This window comes from Perca flavescens, chromosome 10 (genome assembly GCF_004354835.1).
Source record: "Perca flavescens isolate YP-PL-M2 chromosome 10, PFLA_1.0, whole genome shotgun sequence".
NCBI lineage: Eukaryota > Metazoa > Chordata > Actinopteri > Perciformes > Percidae > Perca > Perca flavescens.
In genome coordinates this window covers 33,605,658-33,626,995 of record NC_041340.1, presented here as the reverse complement: position 1 = coordinate 33,626,995, position 21,338 = coordinate 33,605,658, and the positions used below count along the sequence as shown (strand labels likewise).

General features: G+C 42.0%; 1 protein-coding gene across 1 annotated transcript; it reads right to left on the bottom strand.

The window, feature by feature from the left end:
* Positions 1 to 432: 432 nt before the first annotated feature.
* On the bottom strand, positions 433 to 19,702 carry rab33a (RAB33A, member RAS oncogene family). The gene is made up of 5 exons (XM_028590211.1): positions 19,670 to 19,702; positions 13,621 to 14,172; positions 5,087 to 5,227; positions 2,450 to 2,530; positions 433 to 2,315 (listed from the first exon to the last, which is right to left on the bottom strand). Exons 2-5 carry the CDS (start codon positions 14,008 to 14,010, stop codon positions 2,091 to 2,093), a joined length of 837 nt encoding a protein of 278 aa, XP_028446012.1. The 5' UTR covers positions 14,011 to 14,172; positions 19,670 to 19,702; the 3' UTR covers positions 433 to 2,090.
* Positions 19,703 to 21,338: the final 1,636 nt, after the last annotated feature.

Here is a 21,338-nt window from a genome sequence, read left to right as displayed (position 1 = left end):
CGTGTTTCCTGTCCCCTCTGAGACTGGAGGCAGTGATATTGATGTGGCGAGCACATCATCTAAGACAGAAAGAAGGTTTTTACTTTGAAAAAAAAAGTGCATTACAGAATATTTAGAATTGCTGCGAATGTCAGCATTCTAATGAACGGTTTCCTACGATATCGTACAAAAACTTATGCACACCAATTCGTATGATATCCTACGGAATTAGGCGACCGCCGGGCCGGTCACGTGACGGGATACGCCACCGTTTGTTGAAATAGGGCTTATCACGGTCTCCCCTAGCTGTAGATAGGTGGGCTAATGCATTTTTTGTGCATGCATTGTTTTAGTCCGGTTCAACACTGGCAGTGCCGCCGCTAGTTAGCTTAGCGTAGTGAATGGAATCCTATGTTGCCGGTTAGCATGTTGTGAGTAAAAGTGAGCCGACAAAAAAAACAACCTAATTACTTGCACTGAGACAAAAACAAGACAAACGGTGGTGTATCCCTTTAAAAGGTCTTCACAGTTACATTTGGCCAAGAAAAGATTACTGGGAGGCGGGTACCAGTCATCGCGAGGTGCCCGGTCATTTCAGAGGCTGTTGCAGTTTAGTCGACCAAAAAGGGACCGTTGTGCGGTTAAGTTTAGGCACCAAAATGACTAGTTAATAATTGAAATAAGATACGGGTTTGGATTAAAACACTGGTCCCTTCAAGTAGTACTCCCAGGACACAAACACGCGTTTCTTGGGTGAAAGTCTTGTGTTTCTTCCCCAGGACACAAACTCCGCTCCCCCGCTTGAAAGCCATGCTTTTTATGACCACCCATCCACCCCGACTTCCTCCCCACGCGGAACCAGAGCAGTCTTATACAGCGGCAGTTACTGTGGTGCACATAGCAATATATCTGTGGAATACATACGAATTACGGTGCATTACTTTTAGTAACTATATGTACGAATGGTTCACGATGACAGCCTGCTGTACTGGCTATCTTGAAGTCACCCAAAAAAAACTGGGTGTTTTTGCATTTGCGCACAAAGGGAAAGCTGGATAAGCCACTGAGGCAGAAGGTTAGCATAGAGGGGATATGTTTACGTCAGGATTAGATGCTAGATGACGGAGTGCATTTCTCCTGCATGAGGGTAAGAGGATCTTTTACAGCCTCTAAATCAATATGTGACACGCTGCCTGACAACCTCTAGATGCTCCGGGTTTTTTTTTTCAGGAAACCTTGTCAAGGTCTTCCTGAATAGGTCCTTCGAGCTAACCTGGTATTTTTGCCCCATATTTTATCCACATTACATTTGTCTAGGAAGTGTTTCCCCATCCATCCCTTGTACTCATGATCTCACAGTGATTTGAAGTCAACTGTCCTGCTCTTGAAGGATTGAAAATTCTGAGAAAAAAACGAGTCCTTCGGTCATCATCGAGAAGGTTAAACCACTTGAAACCTCTATGCTATTTTTGCCTGACTGAGTTCTTAAAACCAAGACAGAGGCAGCTTTTTTTAAGGCAGTGGACATAGGTTGTGAAATACTGCTTTTCAGCTAGGATGTGGATGAAAATCAATCGGGACAAGGCAACCAAAATCAGACCGTGTTCAGATATGTTGCCCCAGAATGTTGCTGTTAGTAATGGTTGTCATGAACAGAAACACCAGCCTTGCATTGAGACTGTTTGTTGTAAATCCCCAAATGACTCATCTCTTGTGTTTTGCTTGCCTTTGCACTGGGCACGCTGTAAGTATATTCACTCAATTTCGGTCTACGTTTGAAAAGATGGAAGCATTTCTACACTATGCCGTAGTCTAAAAGGCAACATTGACTCATTTCTGAATGGTTAATGAATCCCTTTTGTTCTCTTTTCTCTTTATCTTCAGCACCCTTTGTCTCCACCCTATCCTCCTCCATCCTCTTCCTTGAAACACATAGCTCTTTAGCGTCAGCCCCATTCCTCCTCCAAAACCGGAAAAGTTGCACGTAATTTAAAAGACTCTTGTTTTTAGCCTCACTCTCCCCATCCTCCCTCTCCTCCTTTTTTTTTCTCCACATGCACAGTTACTCTTCTCTCTTCCCCTTCCATTATGCCTCCCACTCCTCCTTTTCCTCAACAAGGACAACTACTCTTTGTCTCAGTCTCTTGTGTGAGTCGGACTCTCCCGTCCTCTCTCTCCACGTCTCTGTAGAGCAGGGACTTCTGGGCCTTCAGGCGGCAGGCGATGGACATGAAGATGGAGTCGACGTTCTGACTCTCCCTCGGGTCCTTGGCCGACGTCTCAAACAGCAGCATGTTGTGGGAGTCGGCGAACTTCAACGCCATGTTGGAGGGCACCTGGGAGAGCACACAATGTTTGGTTGAAAACGGGAGCGATTCCAGGATTTTTTTAAGTGGGGTGGTACGGGGGGACCAATAATCAGTCAGAATACAGCATTGAAAATCTGCTTATAAAGATGGGAAACACTCACCTGTATGTGCTCCACGAGGTCACACTTGTTTCCCACCAGGACTCGAGGTACTGATGCTGAGACCCGGTGGCCATTACACTCCTGGAACACAACAGAATATACACTTTGTAAACTGTGGCCATGGTTTATGTGATTTGTGACCATTAATATGAGCTAGCCTGTGTTAACCCTGACGAACTTCTGGGCAAATTTGAGATTTGCTCTGCAAGTCAGTCTGGCGAAGAGCCCATTCAAACCCATTTCCAATGTCCCCAAAATCAAGGCACCAATCACAACCATTGAGGCGGGCTTTACGCGACAATGATAGCGCAGCGACGGCGAGCAGCTTTTTGTTTACATTCAACATGACCGAACATGACGGCCACCGAAGCGCAGCGTCACCCAGATCATTGGTGTGATTGGTTGAAGGACTATCCAGTTGCACCCAGAGGCATTTGAGTGGCGTCCGTTGGTGACGCCCCCTTTGGAAATGAACTGTCAATGAACTTTGCCCAGACTCAACCAGGCTAAATATGAGCAAGTAAGTGGAAAAAAAGCGTTACCGTCTGTAATTAGAATTTATGACAGCTACAGTACAATGTGTCCCACTTGGCCAAATCAACTCCCGGTGGCAAATGGCTGCATAGTGCATATAGTGGTAATGCCGATTCGCACAGGACTAAGATAGATTTTCCACCAGCCGCGTCTGTGCTGCGCCACGGTTTTGTTCCGTCCTCTGTCATGCGCCATACCACACCAGGAGCATCTCGCGGAGCATCTTGCCTGCCTGAATCACAGATTTTACTGTCTCTAAAAGTACTTGAAATAATAATTACGTGTTTATTAAGCATTTACCTTCCACTCCAAGCACTCCTGCAATTCAACATCATGCCTCTCTTCTCTTTTCTGACTTTGTCCTGATAAAAAGGATTTGTGATGTCTATTATGTTTTTCCACCTCCAAGATGAATCTCTCATTGTCCGTGGTGTTGTAGAATAGACATATACAATATTATGGGGGGGGCCAAATGGTCCTACATTTCTAAGAATTTTTTTTCACTGAAAATTAGGCCCTATGTTCCCACATTTCTAGGACATTTTCAAAATTAGGTCTTGAGGTCGACATTTCCCTTCAATTTAAGCCTTATCCTCCCACAACATTTTTTAGGGTTAGGGGTAAGGGTTATGGGGATAAAATCTGATACAAATTTATGAAAAAGGAAATGTGGGAACATAGGGCCTAATTTTTGACAAAGATTCTTAGAAATGGGGGAACTGTGGGAACATAGGGCCTAATTTTCAGTAAAAAAAAAAATCTTAAAAATGTTGGAACATAGGGCTGTGGGAATGTGGGCAGTTTCCCGAAAATAGACCTTGTGCGTATCTATCGCTGAGCGGGGCGCCGCTTCACGCACGCTTCTGGCACGCGGCTAGTGGATTATCAAGTATTGACTTGAATGGCAGCGACTGCTCGCGGGGGTCACGGCGCCTGCGGAATGCAGCGCAGTCCGGTTGAAAATATTATCACACAACAAATCACAGACGTGGAAGATTTGCACAGGGTTAAGATCACAGATGACCTCCGTAATTATTTCAAATTACTAGTGGCCCCCAGGTAATACTTGTAATACTTGCAATCCTGTGCAATGACTTCTACTAACTTGTATACCACTATTGCTACTACCACTGATTTAACTACTTGCAATACTAGTTTAACTCTCAATTACTAACACGAGTAGTCACTGTATTACTATTTCTACTACTGATGTAACGTGTAGTGACTGAAGACGTGACTGTTGTAATTATTATTAGAATGAAGAGTAGCCACAGTGCCAGTAGAGGTAATGGCAGACATAGTGGAAGTTGGAATAGTAGTAGCACTATTTTAGCACACATTGGAAAGATTTTTCCTACTTGCACAACTGCACGAACCACTTTGGATAATTCATTTTCTAAGTGAAGCCACAGTGCACCTCTTAGTTGGCATGCTCACAGCAGTGGTTAAAATTGTAGCAGCATTAGCATTAGAGATGCAAACCACGCTTTGCAACATGACACATCACAGTGTCACTGTCAGCCTAATAAAATAGTCTTGAGGACGAACCAGTGGGAGCACTGGAAATAGCGACAACGGTAGCGAGTTAGCTTGACAAGCCAGACCCACATCAAGATGTTGGGTCTGGGAACTCACCATTGGCAGGGCTCAATCCGAGGGGCGGGATAAACGGTTGTCTTTCAAATTCCCTCTGCACGTAACAGGATAGCGCTACAACCAGGCAGAGCAACAAAGAAGGTAGTGAATCTAGTTGATAGATTAAACTTTTGCTGTATCCGGTCGGCAAAACTCCGAACACATCTTCCTTTTTTAAGAATGACTTCTGTGTCGTTCTTTGTTCTTTTCTCAAAGAAAAGCTGAACTCCAACTCTTCCAGAAGACCGCTGTTCCCAGCAGCAGCAGCAGCCATAAGCCCGCCCACCGACTCTATACACGATGTGATTGGCCTGACCAGAATTTGGTTTTTCCAGCTCGCAAGTCAACGGAGAGTGCCTAGACTCCCCTGGCTGCAAAATAAATTTGCTGCCGCCAGGGTGCGTCTAGATTATTAGGCTAGGAGAGATGCTGAAGATTGTTCTGCAATGTACCGAGCCAGTTACCAACCTCTATCCATGTCTGTAGGTTGCGGAAGGAAGTCATCTTGGTGACGTCATACACAAAGACCACTGCGTGGACGTTGCGGTAGTAGTGTTCCACCATGGATTTACGAAAGCGCTCCTGGCCTGCTGTGTCCCATACCTGCACCTGTGGAGGTACACAACATCAGACTATGTTTTGATATGAGGAAAAGTGAATATCTACGTATGAGCTGTATTTTGGTGCTAGACATAAACCATGAGCAGTTCTACATTTGAATATCAGAGAAATAACAGCCGGCAGAGTTACAGAATCCTAGTCGTGATCAACAGAAGTACATTTCCAGTTATAAAGCCTGGCATCCATGCCTCTCCGCTTCTGCTCTCTGTGCGTTGCCGTTCTCTAACTCTGTTCGCTTCAGGAAACAAAAACAGCTTTCGAGCTAGCAAAGCTACACGCTGAAAAGAGCAAGTTTTGAAGAAGATTTTGATCGTGCAACAAGGCATGCCTGCTTGGTTCGTTCAGGGAATGATTGTAAAGATTTACAAAGAATGTTTACGGCATTTATTCTCTAAATGGGACGTTTTGGGATTGCTATGAACGGAATGCACACGGCGATACACTGGTAAGAGCAAATTACGTTTTAACCATGTATCCAGCTAAATAGGTTAACGAGTTCCTTCCCGAGACTATTTTGCAGAGCCACCGTCGCTGCATCTGGAACTTGGCGCAGCCCAAGATGATTGGGATTGGTTTAAAGAAATGCAAACAACCCAGAGTGTTTTTTTTTTCTTCCTATCCTAGAATGTATGTGTGGTGTGGCCAGACTTTACTCTACAGGGCTTACATATCTGGCAATGCAAGACTACAGAATCCAGACATCCAAGCTTATTACATATACATCTTTTATTAATCTCAATAAACTAAAAGACAAGGATAAATATGGATCTGGCAATGTGCTGTCTAAGCCCATAAGAGCTTACACGAACCAGTACATGGCACTGTACCATGTCAACAGGAAAGAGTGCTAAGCTATTCCTGACTCAAGAGAGCACTGCTCTATAGCACCATGGGCTTTTCTGCTGAATCATTACGATGTCTCTGTGCTGTATAGGGCATTTGATGTATGCCAAAATTAAATGCAGTGGCACACGCCCAATGGCACCCTATGGGTTTAAAACCAAAATAATTTTGGTTTTGTACCACCAAAATCATTTTTGTTTTAAATGGATAAAGGCTGGCTGGTCACGTTTATCAAATGTTTGAAATGTTATCCACCATCTGGTCAACAATGTCAAATAAGTGACTGCATTTTTCCACTGCTTGTTCTCAGTTGACTTCATATTTTGTGGGAACTTGTGAGTCAGATCCCAAGACGACTCACCAGCTAACTCATCTAGCTAAATATACTAGCATTTGCTTCCAGTGATGCATCCGACAGCTGGTATTGTACTGTCAGATTTCAGCAGTATGCCTCAGCCAGTACACCTGTGCCGCATGTGGAGCTACTCTACAGCCGTGCCATTTCCTAATTTCAGCATTTCATGGTTCAGATTTAACCAGAGGGACAAAAAGGAAGTGAGCTTTATCCCCCTCCCCCCACCCCCCCACCTCCCCTGCACAAGAGAAGAACTGATATTGGTTTCACCTAAAAAAATTAATTCAGCCATGTCAGAATGCAGACAAATATCACTTATGGCTCATGCTCAGTCACATCTACCAGGCTGTAAATTGTGCTCAAATTGTCTGCTTGCTGAATGTCTCTGTGTAATCAGTAGCACTTTGTACATCAACATGGACGTCTGCCAACACTCAGCCCAGGCCTGTGGTGAAAAAGCTCCTATTATCTGCTATTAACATTTGAAAGGACAAGCCCGGCTATTTAGCATCAGATGTTGAATGCTGCATTTATTTAATACAGCTCCTAACACCAAAGGTTACTCTTTGTTGAACACCGTGTGCCCCATATTTGACAGCAAGTTAAGAAAATTGATAACGCACAAAATAGATCTAACAGAATTGCTAATAAGCATTTGTACGTACTTGATACACCTCTCGTCAGTAGGGCTGCTCGATTATAGAAAAAATCATAATCACAATAATTTTTGTCAATATTGAAATCAGGATAACTTAAAAATTTTGCATTTATTGAACTTAAAAAACAGTGAAACAGTTAAATCAACAGTGACAACAACAAGACACAATAACAGTTTGCAAAACGTATTGTGCAAAATAATAGTTTTTCTCGATTACACTGTTTTTGTGATCGGGGAGCCAAGGTCGCCATCCAAATTCAGTGTAAATGCCTTTTAAATCCACGAGTTTAAATCAATATTCTGTTATTTATCATTTGGGCTTAGTACCAACTTGAACGTGTGCTTTTCAAAATCCGTCCAAATGCTAAAAAATAAGTGGCAGAGTAGAAAAAAATGAAGTCAAAATGTAGCTAAAATCATTGTTAAATCTCTGCATGTGACCAGGAATCTGGCTGTCAATAGCTATGGATCTCAAAACTGAGAATCATTACCATTATTTTGACACCTTACGTCTATACTTAGCGCTCTGCTATTTGTAGTCCTCTGCAGCTTATAACATTTGTCGTTGCCAAATCTGTGAGTTACTTTGATTCACCTGGGGGACTGGAGAGGAAAAGGAATAACCCAGCTAGAGCTACAGTTAAGTTTTAAGAGATTTTTTTATTATTATTATATATTTATCATGTTATACATAAACTGTGATTGAAATTTTAAGTTGTTGGTTCAGAACCTTTTTAAAAGCCCTACTGTGCCACTAAAGTAGTTTAGTTTGTAAAATGAGAGAGTCCACTGTGGAGGCCATGAAATCACCATCTGGATGACATGACACGTTAACACACAGCGTTTTAGCTTCCTGTCTCAGCTCGGGCAATGAATGATCCTGCTGGGTCTGGAACACCTCCCTGCATGTAAAGCTTCAGTTCTCGCAATACAACCACCAGTGTTGACACAAATTATATGACACGAGATAAAATAAACCCTTTACGCGAAAGTGTCATATCTCTAAATACATAGAGTACTCCAGCTTGCTGTAAGCAGCCCTTGAGGCTGCAGTGTACGTCCTACAACATGGACGTTTTAACGAGAATAACCAACACACTGACAGTTATACTCTGAAAGAGATAGGATTTTTTTGAAATCCTAACTATGCGCACCGCTGCTGCTGCTGCCGCCTGCTCTCGTCCACTTTACAGGCGAGGCGCAGTTCATCTCGAACTAGCTTATTATGACTAATAATTCCATGTAGCCTGGGTGGCTCTGTGTAGTCTTGTTAATTAGTCTCATATACCATGTATTGGCCAGGAGATGAAAAATAATTCAAGTGGAATAACAATATTTGGTGCTGAAGGAGACGGAGCTGAGCTCCGGCAGGTTGTGTTGTGGACTTGAGGAGGCGGAGCTGCGCTCCACACACACGCACATGTTAAAATCATACGCTGGACGCTTTATAAGTCTTTCTACATGGGTTTAGTTAATGCTCGGGCTATAATAAGACCACGTCGGCTATGTAATCGCTGACAATTTCATAGTGGTTGGTGTAAACTGGGACATTTTAGCGTCCCGACAGGCTTTTGTTGGGACTCGGGACAGGCAACTCAAAATCGGGACTGTCCCAGTCAAACCGGGACGTCTTGTCACCCTACCTTAAATAGAAGTATTTTTAAACTAAGTAAACAGTCTATAGTGCCATAGAAAGATAAATAGGTTAATTGGATAATAGGTGAATGTTTTCATGCTAATCGAATGTGACCAGTTTTAGCACAAATCGCAAATTAGCTTATAACGCTAGTCATCGGGGGAAACGGGTAAAGTAAAAAGAAATCACTATTTCTATACCACTAACAAGGCTCAGAATAGCAACACACTTCCACGGTAGCATAACAACGGTCCCTACATGTAAACCGAAGCATTGAGAACTTTTTAAGTGTACAGACAGTTTATTAAAAAGATAGTTTATAAAAACTGTACCGCTCGGACCCTCATTATTCTACCGTGGAAGTGTGGTGCTATTTTGAGCCTTGTTAGTGGTATAGAAATAGCGATTTCTTTTTACTTTACCCGTGCCCCGATGACTAGCGTTATAAGCTAATTAGCGGTTTGCACTAAAACTGGTCACATTCGATTAGCATGAAGGCATATCCCAGAAAACGGTGAACTCGGTACCGATGTGTTATTAACCCCTGGTTTCATTTTGCGCCGGAATAAGCGTTTCCTCTGTGAAAGTATTTTGTTTTCGCCGCAAAGTGACAAAGTGACTTTCACAAATCGCATTATCATCATTAAGATGCGCCTTTATTTTGAAATTCCCACTTTATATTTATTCTATTTATCAAAAAGAGTAGTTTGTTTTTAATTGAATTGTCTGGAAGAGTTTAGTAATGAAATCAGAAACAATATTAGTTGTTTTATGTAAATATATACAAATGTAACTGATTGTGTTAAATGGGCGTATGTATCCTCTGGTATCGGCCGCAAGTCCCTGAATTTAATCAAATTGGTATCGTGACAGACTTTGTGCTATCAGTAAATATTGTATTATGGTTCAAAGAATCAATATATCGTATCTTGATAAAACGTGTGATTTACACTCTTACTCAATGCCCTGTCTTGCTGTACTCTACCAATATTCAGCCTAGTCTGGTCCTACGAGACTCTGGTACATTTCATTTGTACAGAGAGTCTGGCCACTCTCCATTGACAAGTGTTAACTTCCTTGAAGTTTAAAACTATTGGATCTGCCCAGAGCCACTCTGGTAGCCTGGATCCGCCCTCCTACGTACGGTCTGGTAGGACCTGGCTAACAAGAGGGGAGACGACAACAACTATCGGCTTAGCATCGCTAGCGTTCGCCTTAGCCAACTCCTTCACCACTAACGGAGTGAGCTGGAAAATAAAAACTTTTCCCGAACCCCGTGGGGGAGGAGGGCCACAACATTATGGCCACACAACAAAACTCAGCAAAGATCGTTCTTTCTCGGGCTTTAACTTCTGGATATTCGGCAGCGTTGCCACAACGGACCGCATCTTTTTCCACCGCCATTACAGAACTCGCCGAAGGTTACCGAACCTCAACATCATCATTCTCAGCCACTCCCTCTGTTCGCTGAATGGACCTGTTAAAATTTTATCGGAGAAAACCCAAGAATATACCGCAAACCCAGACGTAGTACTGAAGGAAAATTAAAATTGAGCGGAAGTACGTAGGAGGGCGGAGCCAGGCTATATTCAGCCAGCTTTGAGGGCAGAAACCTTGCTGGATGCTAATGGTTAAGAAAATGGTAAAAGGTTAAGTACCATTAACATATGAAAAATACATTTAAACTTTCTCACACTGCTGATCATACTGTATGTGTATGCGTTTTAAAGAGAATATCAATAATTCAGACCTGCTGACCTAATGGGTGTAGTGTACACAGTGTTTGTGAGTCAACATTAGGGGGCATCTGGAGGTTGCAGACTGTTACTGAGACAGTAAGGGGGGAAGGGTATGTGTGTGTGTGTGTGTGTGTGTGCATGCGTGCGATGTAGAGGTTGCACACACACTAACCGGCCAAGTGAGGAGGGGGAGGGTATGTACACAACCCAACAGAGGACGAGATCTCAATAAAAAGCCTCATATTTAGTCACAAGGTCATACAAATGAATGAATAAAAATGTTCAACGTATGTAAACTCAAATTGTGACTAATATTATTTGTCCACATATTTGAACTAGTCCGGTATTATACTGTTACACTTAAAGCTACAGTGCGCAACTATTTTATATAAATGAACGTCCGTTACATTCAAGCCATTGCCAAATGAGTTCCAGAGCTCCACACGACTCTCTCTGGATTTCTCAGTACGGCTGTTTACGAAATAGCGTAGTCCGGCGACATTCGCACGCAGAAGCTTGAGTGATGCGTTTGACATCACCGCTGAGAAAGGACGACGGCAGCGTTCAGCAGTTTCGGAGACGAAGAAAACATAAAAACTACGAGATAATTATCTCTTCTGAAGAGTGATAGGTGAAATAATCAAGCCTGCATGTACTCAAAGGTATTTTCATATTTCATATGTTCTATAATGTGTTATTATGATCGAGGAAGAAGATCACAGTGAGGCTAAGATGCCCTGTGCGTGCGATGGTGGCATCTGGTTCAGATGTTTAAGTTAATAACAAATTAGAGTAACTAACTGACTAACTGAGTAACAAATGGCCTTTGGAAGGGGCCACAGGATGTTTGAGTCTATTAGAGTAGGGGGACCTGTCAGTATTAGGATGAGATCATGAATAAGGGTTTCCTGATGGGCGGCCCCAGAAAGTATAAAATGTCTTTGGGTACATGCAGCTTGGGTACATACGACAAAAACTACGAACTACAACTTTAAAATGGTGTTGCTACATCTGCTAATTAGCATTGCTACAAAGAACGTTGGAAATCTTTCAACTTTAATTCAGCATTTACCAGGATACCATTACAGTACTATGGCCTACATTTCTAATGCTGTTGGGTGTACTTTTGTTGTGACTGTTATGATATGTGATACAATAAAATCCAACATTAGATGGCTGGTTTTGAATTGTTAGCAGACTTAAGGCTATATTGACATTGCTACGTTTTGGTTTTGAAGCAGGGTTTTGAGCCAAAAGCGATCTCTGTGCACACAAGTGTTTTTAGCTCCAGTAGAAGAACTAATGCTGTGTTCCAGGCAACCCGTAACCCGTGTTTTCACAACCTTCTACCCGTGAAAGTGCCCTGGAACGGTAGTCAAACCCGTAACTAACTCCCCGTGAACTCGTACCAGATGGTTGTACTCCCAGTAACAGTTTTTGACGTCACACACACATAAACAACAATGGCGACCCCCGTTGATGCTGTACAGACGCCGGTGATTAACGGTGAGAAATAGAACTAAATAGACATAAATAGGCAACGTAAAGTAATTCTGCACATTTTAATCAAAACAATACACATACGATTGTGTACTACTAAAGGTTATGTTTATTAAATGAAGTCAAAATTAGGCCGCAGACTAGAAATCGCTAGTATTAGCTAGCGCTAGCTAACGTCAACGTTAGGTAGCTTAACCTGAACCCTGCCAACGGCACAGTGTCTAGCTAGCCAGCTCGTGACTTTGCCTGGAACGCTACCAAGTCGTGAGTCGTGACTTGAAGTCGTAACTTACGGGCTAAAAATTGTGCCTGGAACGCAGCATATTCTCCGTTTAAACTAACCGCGCCCAAACCGCATATCGCATCAACATTCTCGTATACTGGGCACACGCGGGCCGGTGTAAACAGGAGGCCGCGGGTATACTCCTCCCGTCGCTGGTAGTTGCCATGGTAACGTTAGTAGCTTAGTCTCAGAGAACGGGACGCCATGACCGATATGACCCAATCAGGCGGCGAAACGTTGGCCTCAGTGTTAATGTTGCCCAAGGTCTCCGTTTGCGGCCGTTGAGACTGAAACACAAACGCAGATTCCAAACCAAACGGGGTCAGAAGTGATTTCAAATTTCTCCGGTTTAGGGGCTCGGGTGTGAATGAGAGGTGTAAACATAACAAAAGGTATTTGTTCTTTAAACCAAATTGTAGCAATGTAAATGTCACCTAAGAAAATGTAACCCTGCGGCTTATAGCTACACCTTTTCATTTTAATTCTAAAACGGAATAACTCAGGGATGTTAAGGCTGGACACGGACCCTATAATTAGGGCTCCAACTACACTGTATTCTCATTCTTGATTCAGCTAATCTTCTCTAGTACTTGATTATGAAGTTAAATTGAGTTATAAAGTTATTAAAAATGTGTAAAAATAGTGAAAATTGCCACCACAGTCTCCTTGAGTCCGAGCGGACGTCTTTAAATTGCTGTTAAATCCAAACATATTCACTTTATAATCATATACCACAAAGAAAAGCAGCAAATCCTCATGATTGACAAACTAGACCCAGGTAATGTTTGAGCTTTTGCTTGAAAGCTTAAAAAGTTAGATTCAATCCGCTAATCCTTTCAGATCTAGTCAGGATTGGACTAGATCTGAAAGGATTTGTTTTACATGCAACAAATTTGCCTGTATCAGCTAAGATTGAATTAACGTAAATAATAAAAAAAAAACACTGAAACACCTATTGCTGAACCTGTAAACACATCATTTTTCCATAGAAATATGTCCCCCAAATAGCCATTGGGCCATACATGATACATATAGTCATTGTTTTGTTTTCTTCCTTTAGGTACAAGGACACACAAAGACCATACGTCAAAATGTGTTACATTTCTCCAAAGTGTAGTCTAAAAAATACCTACATTTTGAAGAAAAACATATATATATCCCCAAAGAAAAGTACTGTGAGATAAAAGGAAGGCCCTGTGTCAGCGATCCACTGGCAGACTTTGAGCTGCAGCTGATCAACAAAAAGAAAAGAGGAGGAGGGGTGTGTGTGTGTGTGTGTGTGTGTGTGTGTGTGTGTGTGTGTGGGGGGGGGGGGGGGGGGTGAGGAAACACCAGGGATCAACATCCAGCCCCCTTGTGTTGCTTACCTTGATAGTCTCCCCTTCGATCTCCACCGCCTTCTCCCTAAAATCCACGCCGATGGTGGCCTCGGTCTTGTCGGGGAAGCTCCCCCCGGTGAAGCGGAAGGTGAGGCACGTCTTGCCCACGTTGGAGTCCCCAATGACGATGATCTTAAAGATCCGCGTCTGGATGCTCAGCTCCAGGGAGGACGTGATGCTCGAGGCGGCGTCGTTGCTGCTGCTGCTGGCTCGGCTGCGGCCGGCTCTTTGGAAATCCATGGAGGATGTCAGGATGGTCACATTGTCATCCGCTGGGTTCCTTCGTGTGATTCCTTTCCCTCCTCCTCCTCCTCCTTCTCCTCCTCCTCCTCCGCCGCGCGGAGCTCGGGTCTCCTCCTCCGGAGAATCGTTGGTCATTGTGCCGGAGGAGGCGATGCGAAAATCGGTGTGCGTGTGTGGAGAGGGAGTGGACGGATGGACGGATGGGTGGATGAGTAAAGAGGGGGAAGGAGGAGGAAGGGAGGACGAGACCAGAGATGCAACAATACCAACGCCGCTTTCCTTCAGCAGCTGAGTGGCCTTAAAGGGAGAGGCATTGTAAGACAATCAGAGGTTATAATAGACAATAGGCTACGTTTGATTTGTCCTGGTGAAGAGTAGCCTAGGCAGTAATATGCTGAATCAATAACACAAGAAAATAATAAAGTTTATATTTTTACCATAAAAACCCATTAAGTGCATTAAAGTCACTATTTGAATCCTGAGTCATACTAGTAGTGATGAAAAATAGCCTAAGTGCATTTATTTGTGCATTTAACTTAAATTTTGTACTCTACTCCACTATATTTAGCTGACAGCTGTAGTTACTAGTTAATTTCAGATTTAGATTTTTACATAAAAAAAAGAAGCATGAGTTTATAAAATACAACACATTGTTGAAGATTAAATGTCATTTTCTGTGTTTTGTTGGGGGCCCCTTGTCACATTTTTAGATGTCCATGAGTTGTTCGCAGTTTTACCAAATAAAACAAAATGAAAGATTAGAGGCCAACAAATAAATACAAATTTGTGTAGCAGAACTACATAACTTATTATTATTATTATTATTATTATTATTATCACAACCCACTCCACCTCTGGGTTACTGGGTGGTAAAAGAACACAGCAGGAGATTGAAATATATATATATATATATATATATATATATATATATATATATATATATATATATGTTGTATTGACACTTTCATGTAGCCTAAGTAAAGGATCTGAATGATTCTTCCACTATTGCACACTCCTGTTCCCCATTTTACCAACATAGTGATGCAAGATGATTACATACATCATAAAGACTTACATGTGGCTATAAGCAGGCTATTAAGAGTCACAGACAAAGTAACTACATGAAAGGATTATTTTATTATTTTGATAGTGTTAACAGATGGATATATATTGTAGTGAAATAGGGCTAGTATTAAAGGAACACGGCGACTTATTGGGACTTTGTCTTATTCAGCGTGTCCCCCAGAGTTAGATAAGTCCATACATACCCTTCTCATCTCCGTGCGTGTCCTAACTGTCTGACGCACTCACCACTAGCCTAGCTTAGCACAGATCCTGGAGGTAACTGGTTCCATCTAGCCTACTGCTCCCAATAAGTGACAAAATAACGCCAACATTTTCCTATTTACTTGTTGTGATTTGTATAGTCACAGCGTGGACAAATAACAAGGTCACATGAGACACAGCCATCTTCTAACCGTATACATACTGGGAACTATATTCTCAGAAAGGCGAAGCACTGCTACTTCTGCTACTTGGGCGGAGTGATTAACGCAACACCTGAAAAGCACCGTTGTTACTCTCTGCTCCTCACCACGGGGCTTCTCAGGTGCTGCGAGCAAATCCCTCCGCCCAAGTAGCAGATTTAGCAGTGCTTCGCCTTCTGAGAATATAGTTCCCAGTATGTATGGACTTATCTAACTCTGGGGGATACGGTGAATAAGCTAAAGTCCCAATAAGTCGGCGTGTTCCTTTAACTGTTAGACTTTAAGTTGCAAAAAGTCATTTGTTGCATTAGCAGAAAGTACTATAAGTTTATTTTCTCCATCTAATATTGCGCAAACTGATGCATCAGAAGTTCTGGACTGATGTTCCTGAAGCTTTGTAATTACCTGCCAATAGAAGATTCTGATTCCAGATAATATAATAAAAAAACATATCATCCAAAAACTGTAGTTCTATATATAATGGAGCTGAATTACTGATAATAAAAACACGTGATTGTTTTTTTAAGAATATTTTTTTGGGGCGTTTTAGGCCCTTATTTTATAGGACAGCTGAAGTCATGAAAAGGGAGCTAGATAGGGAATGACATGCAGCAAAGGGCCACAGGTCAGAGTCAAACCCGCAGCTGCTGCATCCTCTATATATACGGGCGCACGCTCTACCAGGTGAGCTACCCAGGCACCCACGTGATTGGTTTTAACACAGAGAGAGAAAGTGAAACAGATTTTCCCACACTATCTAGTCATGTGATCTGATCAGCTGGGCATATTATCACATTCCATAAACCAACGTGGGCGTGATGCAAAGGAATGCCGTGTCACCAGGAGGCCTGCTTAGTCTGTGCAGCAAGGTACAAAGAATACTGTGAAAAAGGCTCAAAGTGCTGTGAGCATGGACAGAGCCTGCACGCCCCCTTTTTCCAACATGTTGAGACATGCCCTGGCTGGCTTGCAGAGGGCTGTCAGTTGAGTTTCAGTTTATAAATTAAGTTTCAGGTGGTGTCCGTGTGCGTCAGTAACCACAAGTAAGTTACAATTATATTATATAGATAAGTAAATATTAGCAAGTTATTATCGAGTTTACAGTAAGTGATAGCCTTTATCTCCATTGTATAGCTTTTATGGCATTCTTATGGTAGTTTCCGTTTTCAGGACATGTTTAGCACTGTATATTTATGTAACTAGGGAGTTATTAGCCTCAATTGTGTTTATGTTAGTTAACATTCATGTTTATTTCTGTTTCCTTTAGAACCACACCTACACTGTAAAGTGTCTAAGATATAGTGCCTGTGCATCTAAAACCTTCAAAGAATATCCTTGCCTTCCGTGTCCTGACTAGACACCCCATAATCGGTGACTAATTTTAAAACCAGTAAGAGTCCCCATTACAAATACCATTAAAAACACACAAAATTGTGTATTTATTACCTTTAAATTAAATAATTTCAAAGACAATACTCCTTTAAGCGATTAGAAAATACATAGTGCTGTTTTTTGTGTATATAGTTCGCACAGTTTCCCGATATGATTTGTTTTTGTCCATTTTGTATTATTTCAGACCAAGCAGGTGTTGTGTGATGCAGAATCAATATCAGCTCGCCAGCCTGGCTACAGAGATGACTGCTGGGTAAACGCCAACAAGAACTAGAGGTCAAGCAGCATAGGGCTAACACTTGGTAGAAAGAGGACAACAACAGCTGAACCTAGAAGGAGTGACCTTCCAGTAGATTATTTCAGACAATTTTTGCCAATGTGTGTTGGCTCATGACTGATGAACTAACTCACCGATGTCCATCACACAAGGCAAGCTACGAGTGGAAGATTTGCAATCCCATTTTCTAGTTTTTCAGATGAATTTACACAAAATGAGAAAATGAAATGTGGCATATTTGCAAATGCCCGGAGTCAAACATCCGTCATCTCCATCTTACGGTGGCCGACAGGGGCAAACGCACTGTAACTAAAAAAATCTATCTATCTATCTATCTATCTATCTGTGATGTTATGTTATGTGGTGGGCCGGTCTGGGCCAAAATGCCAGGGCTGATTTATGGTCCCAGTCCTTCCCTGTCAGTCACTGTGGCTCAAGCAGAGAGGAGCTTTTCCAAACTAAAGTTGATCAAGTCATACCTGAGGTCACCATGTCCCAGGAACGGATCACTGGCCTCGCTGTCATCAATATCAATCTCTCCATAGGGGAGCAGATTTCATACGATGACATCATTGATGATTTTGCATCAAGGAAGGCCAGAAAGGTCAGGTTTTAGTTGTAGTTTGTGTTTTCTGTTCTTAGAGCTATAGTGTAATAATTACATTCTCTTTAGTGTGTTTTCACATTTGTGTGATGAAGGATTTGTGCCATTTCGAATATTTATTCTATATTGTGTCTTTTGGCAATGTTGGAGGTAGAGATAGTGCACCCCAGGGGGGTCTGACAGTATGCTTTAAAGATACATAATCAAGTGTGCAAGGTACCATGAATATAGTTAGGCAAAGGAAGAATTAAAGGTCCCATGGCATGAAAATTTCACTTTGAGTTTTTTTTTAACATTAATATGAGTTCCCCCAGCCTGCCTATGGTCCCCCAGTGGCTAGAAATGGCGATAGGTGTAAACCGAGCCCTGGGTATCCTGCTCTGCCTTTGAGAAAATGAAAGCTCAGATGGGCCAATCAGGAATCCTCTCCGTATGAGGTCATAAGGAGCAAGGTTACCTCCCCTTTCTCTGCTTTGCCCGCCCAGAGAATTTGGCCCGCCCATGAGAGAGAGTGAGACATCATGGCTTTCAAACGAGCAAAGTGGCAGTTGGTCAAGGCCACACCCCCACCCTCCACCTTGCCCCCCTCCCCCCCTCTCTCCTCCTCAATATCTACAGACACAGAAATGGCACACCCTAAGGAAAGCTCATTGTGGGACTGGCTCTAGTGGCTGTAATTCTGCACCAAGGCTGAATTTCGGGAAAGAGACTTCAGATACAGTATTAGGGGACCACTAAGGTCTATATAAAAGAGACTTCAGATACAGTATTAGGGGACCACTAAGGTCTATATAAAAGACTTCAGATACAGTATTAGGGGACCACTAAGGTCTATATAAAAGAGACTTCAGATACAGTATTAGGGGACCACTAAGGTCTATATAAAAGAGACTTCAGATACAGTATTAGGGGACCACTAAGGCCTATATAAAAGAGACTTCAGATACAGTATTAGGGGACCACTAAGGTCTATATAAAAGAGACTTCAGATACAGTATTAGGGGACCACTAAGGTCTATATAAAAGAGACTTCAGATACAGTATTAGGAGACCACTAAGGCCTATATAAAAGAGACTTCAGATACAGTATTAGGAGACCACTAAGGCCTATATAAAAGAGACTTCAGATACAGTATTAGGGGACCACTAAGGTCTATATAAAAGAGACTTCAGATACAGTATTAGGAGACCACTAAGGCCTATATAAAAGCATCCAATAGCACCATGTCATGGGACCTTTAAATAATGTAACATAGAATAAAACAATGGAACAACGTTTGTAAATACAAAAAGATAAGAAAAAGTTGAGTTCAGTTCATAGCTCTGAATCTTAAAAAAAAAAAAAAAAAAAATTAGGAATCAAAGGTAGTTAAAAGCAAGAGAGTAAAAATGCATCTTCAGATTTGATTTAAAACTAACAATTGTATTACATGATTTGATATGGGGTGGGAGGGAATTCCAGAGTTTGGGGGCTACTACAGAGAAGGCTCGGTCCCCAACTTCCCTTTGCGGATTTTTGGCCTTTCATACTACCATCCAATAGTTGTCGAGACTGCCAAACAAAAAAATTCAACCTCCTCTAACTATAGGAAAAGTGAAAGGGTCACAAACATCAATAGGGTTGACCGTGAATATCAGTACAACATTTTGGGGAAATCCATCCAATAGTAGTTGAGATATTTCAGTCTGGAGCAACATTGTTGACCAATTGAGTAAAACTGCCATCCCGAGAGCCGCGCTGCTAGCATGGCTAAAAAATATTATTACAACCGTAGCATTTGACAGCTTCCTTCCCTGCAGCTTCCCCCCAATCTCACCATCAGCATGCATGGTTCTCCTTGTGGTTATTATCTAAATGGCATGCTTACAATTAGCTTCCACTCTTTCATTGGTGCAGGTTCCATCCATTACGTTAATATTATCATGTTATGGGAGATATCTCAAATTTTCAGGTGGAATCAGACAGCTTTCTCATGATGTTTGAAAAGCAGATTTTTGGAGGTATGACACAAAAATGCAAGAAAGATTACTCACCGTCTGTAGCTGCGCAAAGTGCTGTTGTGTTCGAGCTGCTTTTCTTCCATTTTGAATAACAGCAAAAAATACAACACAAAACGCACACACTCTTGTGCACACATACAGCTTGCACGTGCACACACACTCCCGGTCTGTTGATTCCAGACTAAAATGCAGACAGAAATACCAAACAATCCTGTTTTCCCTCTCTAAGTCAATGTCTCACACACACACACACACACACACACACACACACACACACACACACACACACAGCTCACTGTGTCGAACAATCCCTCACACACAGACACAATCTCGTCCTCACAGACATACACACGGTCTCGAAAAGAGACACGCATAATCTCTTTCTCACACACGCACAACACACACACACACACACACACACACACACACACACACACACACACACACACACACACACACACACACACTCGCGCTGTGTCGAACAGTCCCAATGGTTGTGTCTGACAAAGCTCCCTTCTTTCTCAGTTAAAGACCTGTTTGTCTGGAAGCAAGGCTCAGTGGGACATTCACATTCTGGGGAACACAAACCAACAGTGAAATATAGAATGCATTTACATACATACACACATTTTGATGCATGCGTACACACCCAAAACAATGTTGTGGTTTCACACTTTCATGTGGTTGTTGTACCACCAACGTGTGTGTGTGTGCTGCATGCAAGCATGGTAGCAACTCAAATCATTTCAGATTTGTGAGCCCTGTGATCTTGGACAAAATCCAGTCAGTGCATAAATTCTATTAGAATGAGTTGATTTAGCCAGACATTTTTAATGTTAAATGCTGGTGTGAGCAGCCGAGCCTGTACATTTGTAAATACAGATCATGTCAATTGAATTAGGCAAGTCTCTGTTGTTTTAATGTGGTAAAAATGAGACAATTGACTGACAACAATAAAGACCTGTATGTTTTATTTTTTACTTATAAATTACATACTTACATATTTCTTGTTATGTGCAACTTTGTTTTGTATGCCCCTCAACTGTTAATAGCTATTGTAAGCTCACGACATAGATATTATGAGCTATTTATACGTTTTATACTTTCCCACCATTATGGACATGAATAAATGACATTGATACATACAGTAATTCATTCGCTGATACTAAAAGTTCAGAAAATATGGTTTTTAAGCACATGAGTAGAATAGTGGATGATATAAACACCTTCGGGAATTATGACACTCAACTACTCATTACTGCTTTGTTGAAGAATTGAAAGGTTGTGAAATTTTGTGTGAGCAACTGAATATTTGCCATGCACATCTGAAATCCCAGTAAATTGTAATTCTACCAGCACATAGACAATAATAATCATATAGGGGGTACTTAATACATTTAGATACCTCGACCCTAAGAGATAAGAGTTATTTCAGTTGCAGAACAAACGTATGTTAAAGGTGCCCTGCCACACAAAACCATTTTATTTTTTGAAATATGTTAGCTCCATATGTGTTTGTGTTATGTCGTGAATGTGAAAATGAACTTCTACCTCTTCTGTCAGCTCTAGCTACTGAAAAGAAATAAGCAGAGAAATCCTTTAGAAATCAGGCCAAGTACAAAAGCTGGTCAGTCTGACGTGGTGTTGCCTGAGCTCATTACTATTCATGAGCTCGCCCTGTTGTGCTGGGTCAAGGATGCTG

Bases quoted from the DNA above. Each gene is read 5' to 3' on its own strand.
- rab33a (XM_028590211.1), bottom strand. From the start codon at position 14,010: ATGACCAACGATTCTCCGGAGGAGGAGACCCGAGCTCCGCGCGGCGGA. The intron at 5,228-13,620 runs GTAAGCAACACA...GTACCTCCACAG, and splicing joins TCGAAGGGGAGACTATCAAG to GTGCAGGTATGGGACACAGC. The intron at 2,531-5,086 runs GTTGGTAACTGG...GTTGTGTTCCAG, and splicing joins ACCTACAGACATGGATAGAG to GAGTGTAATGGCCACCGGGT.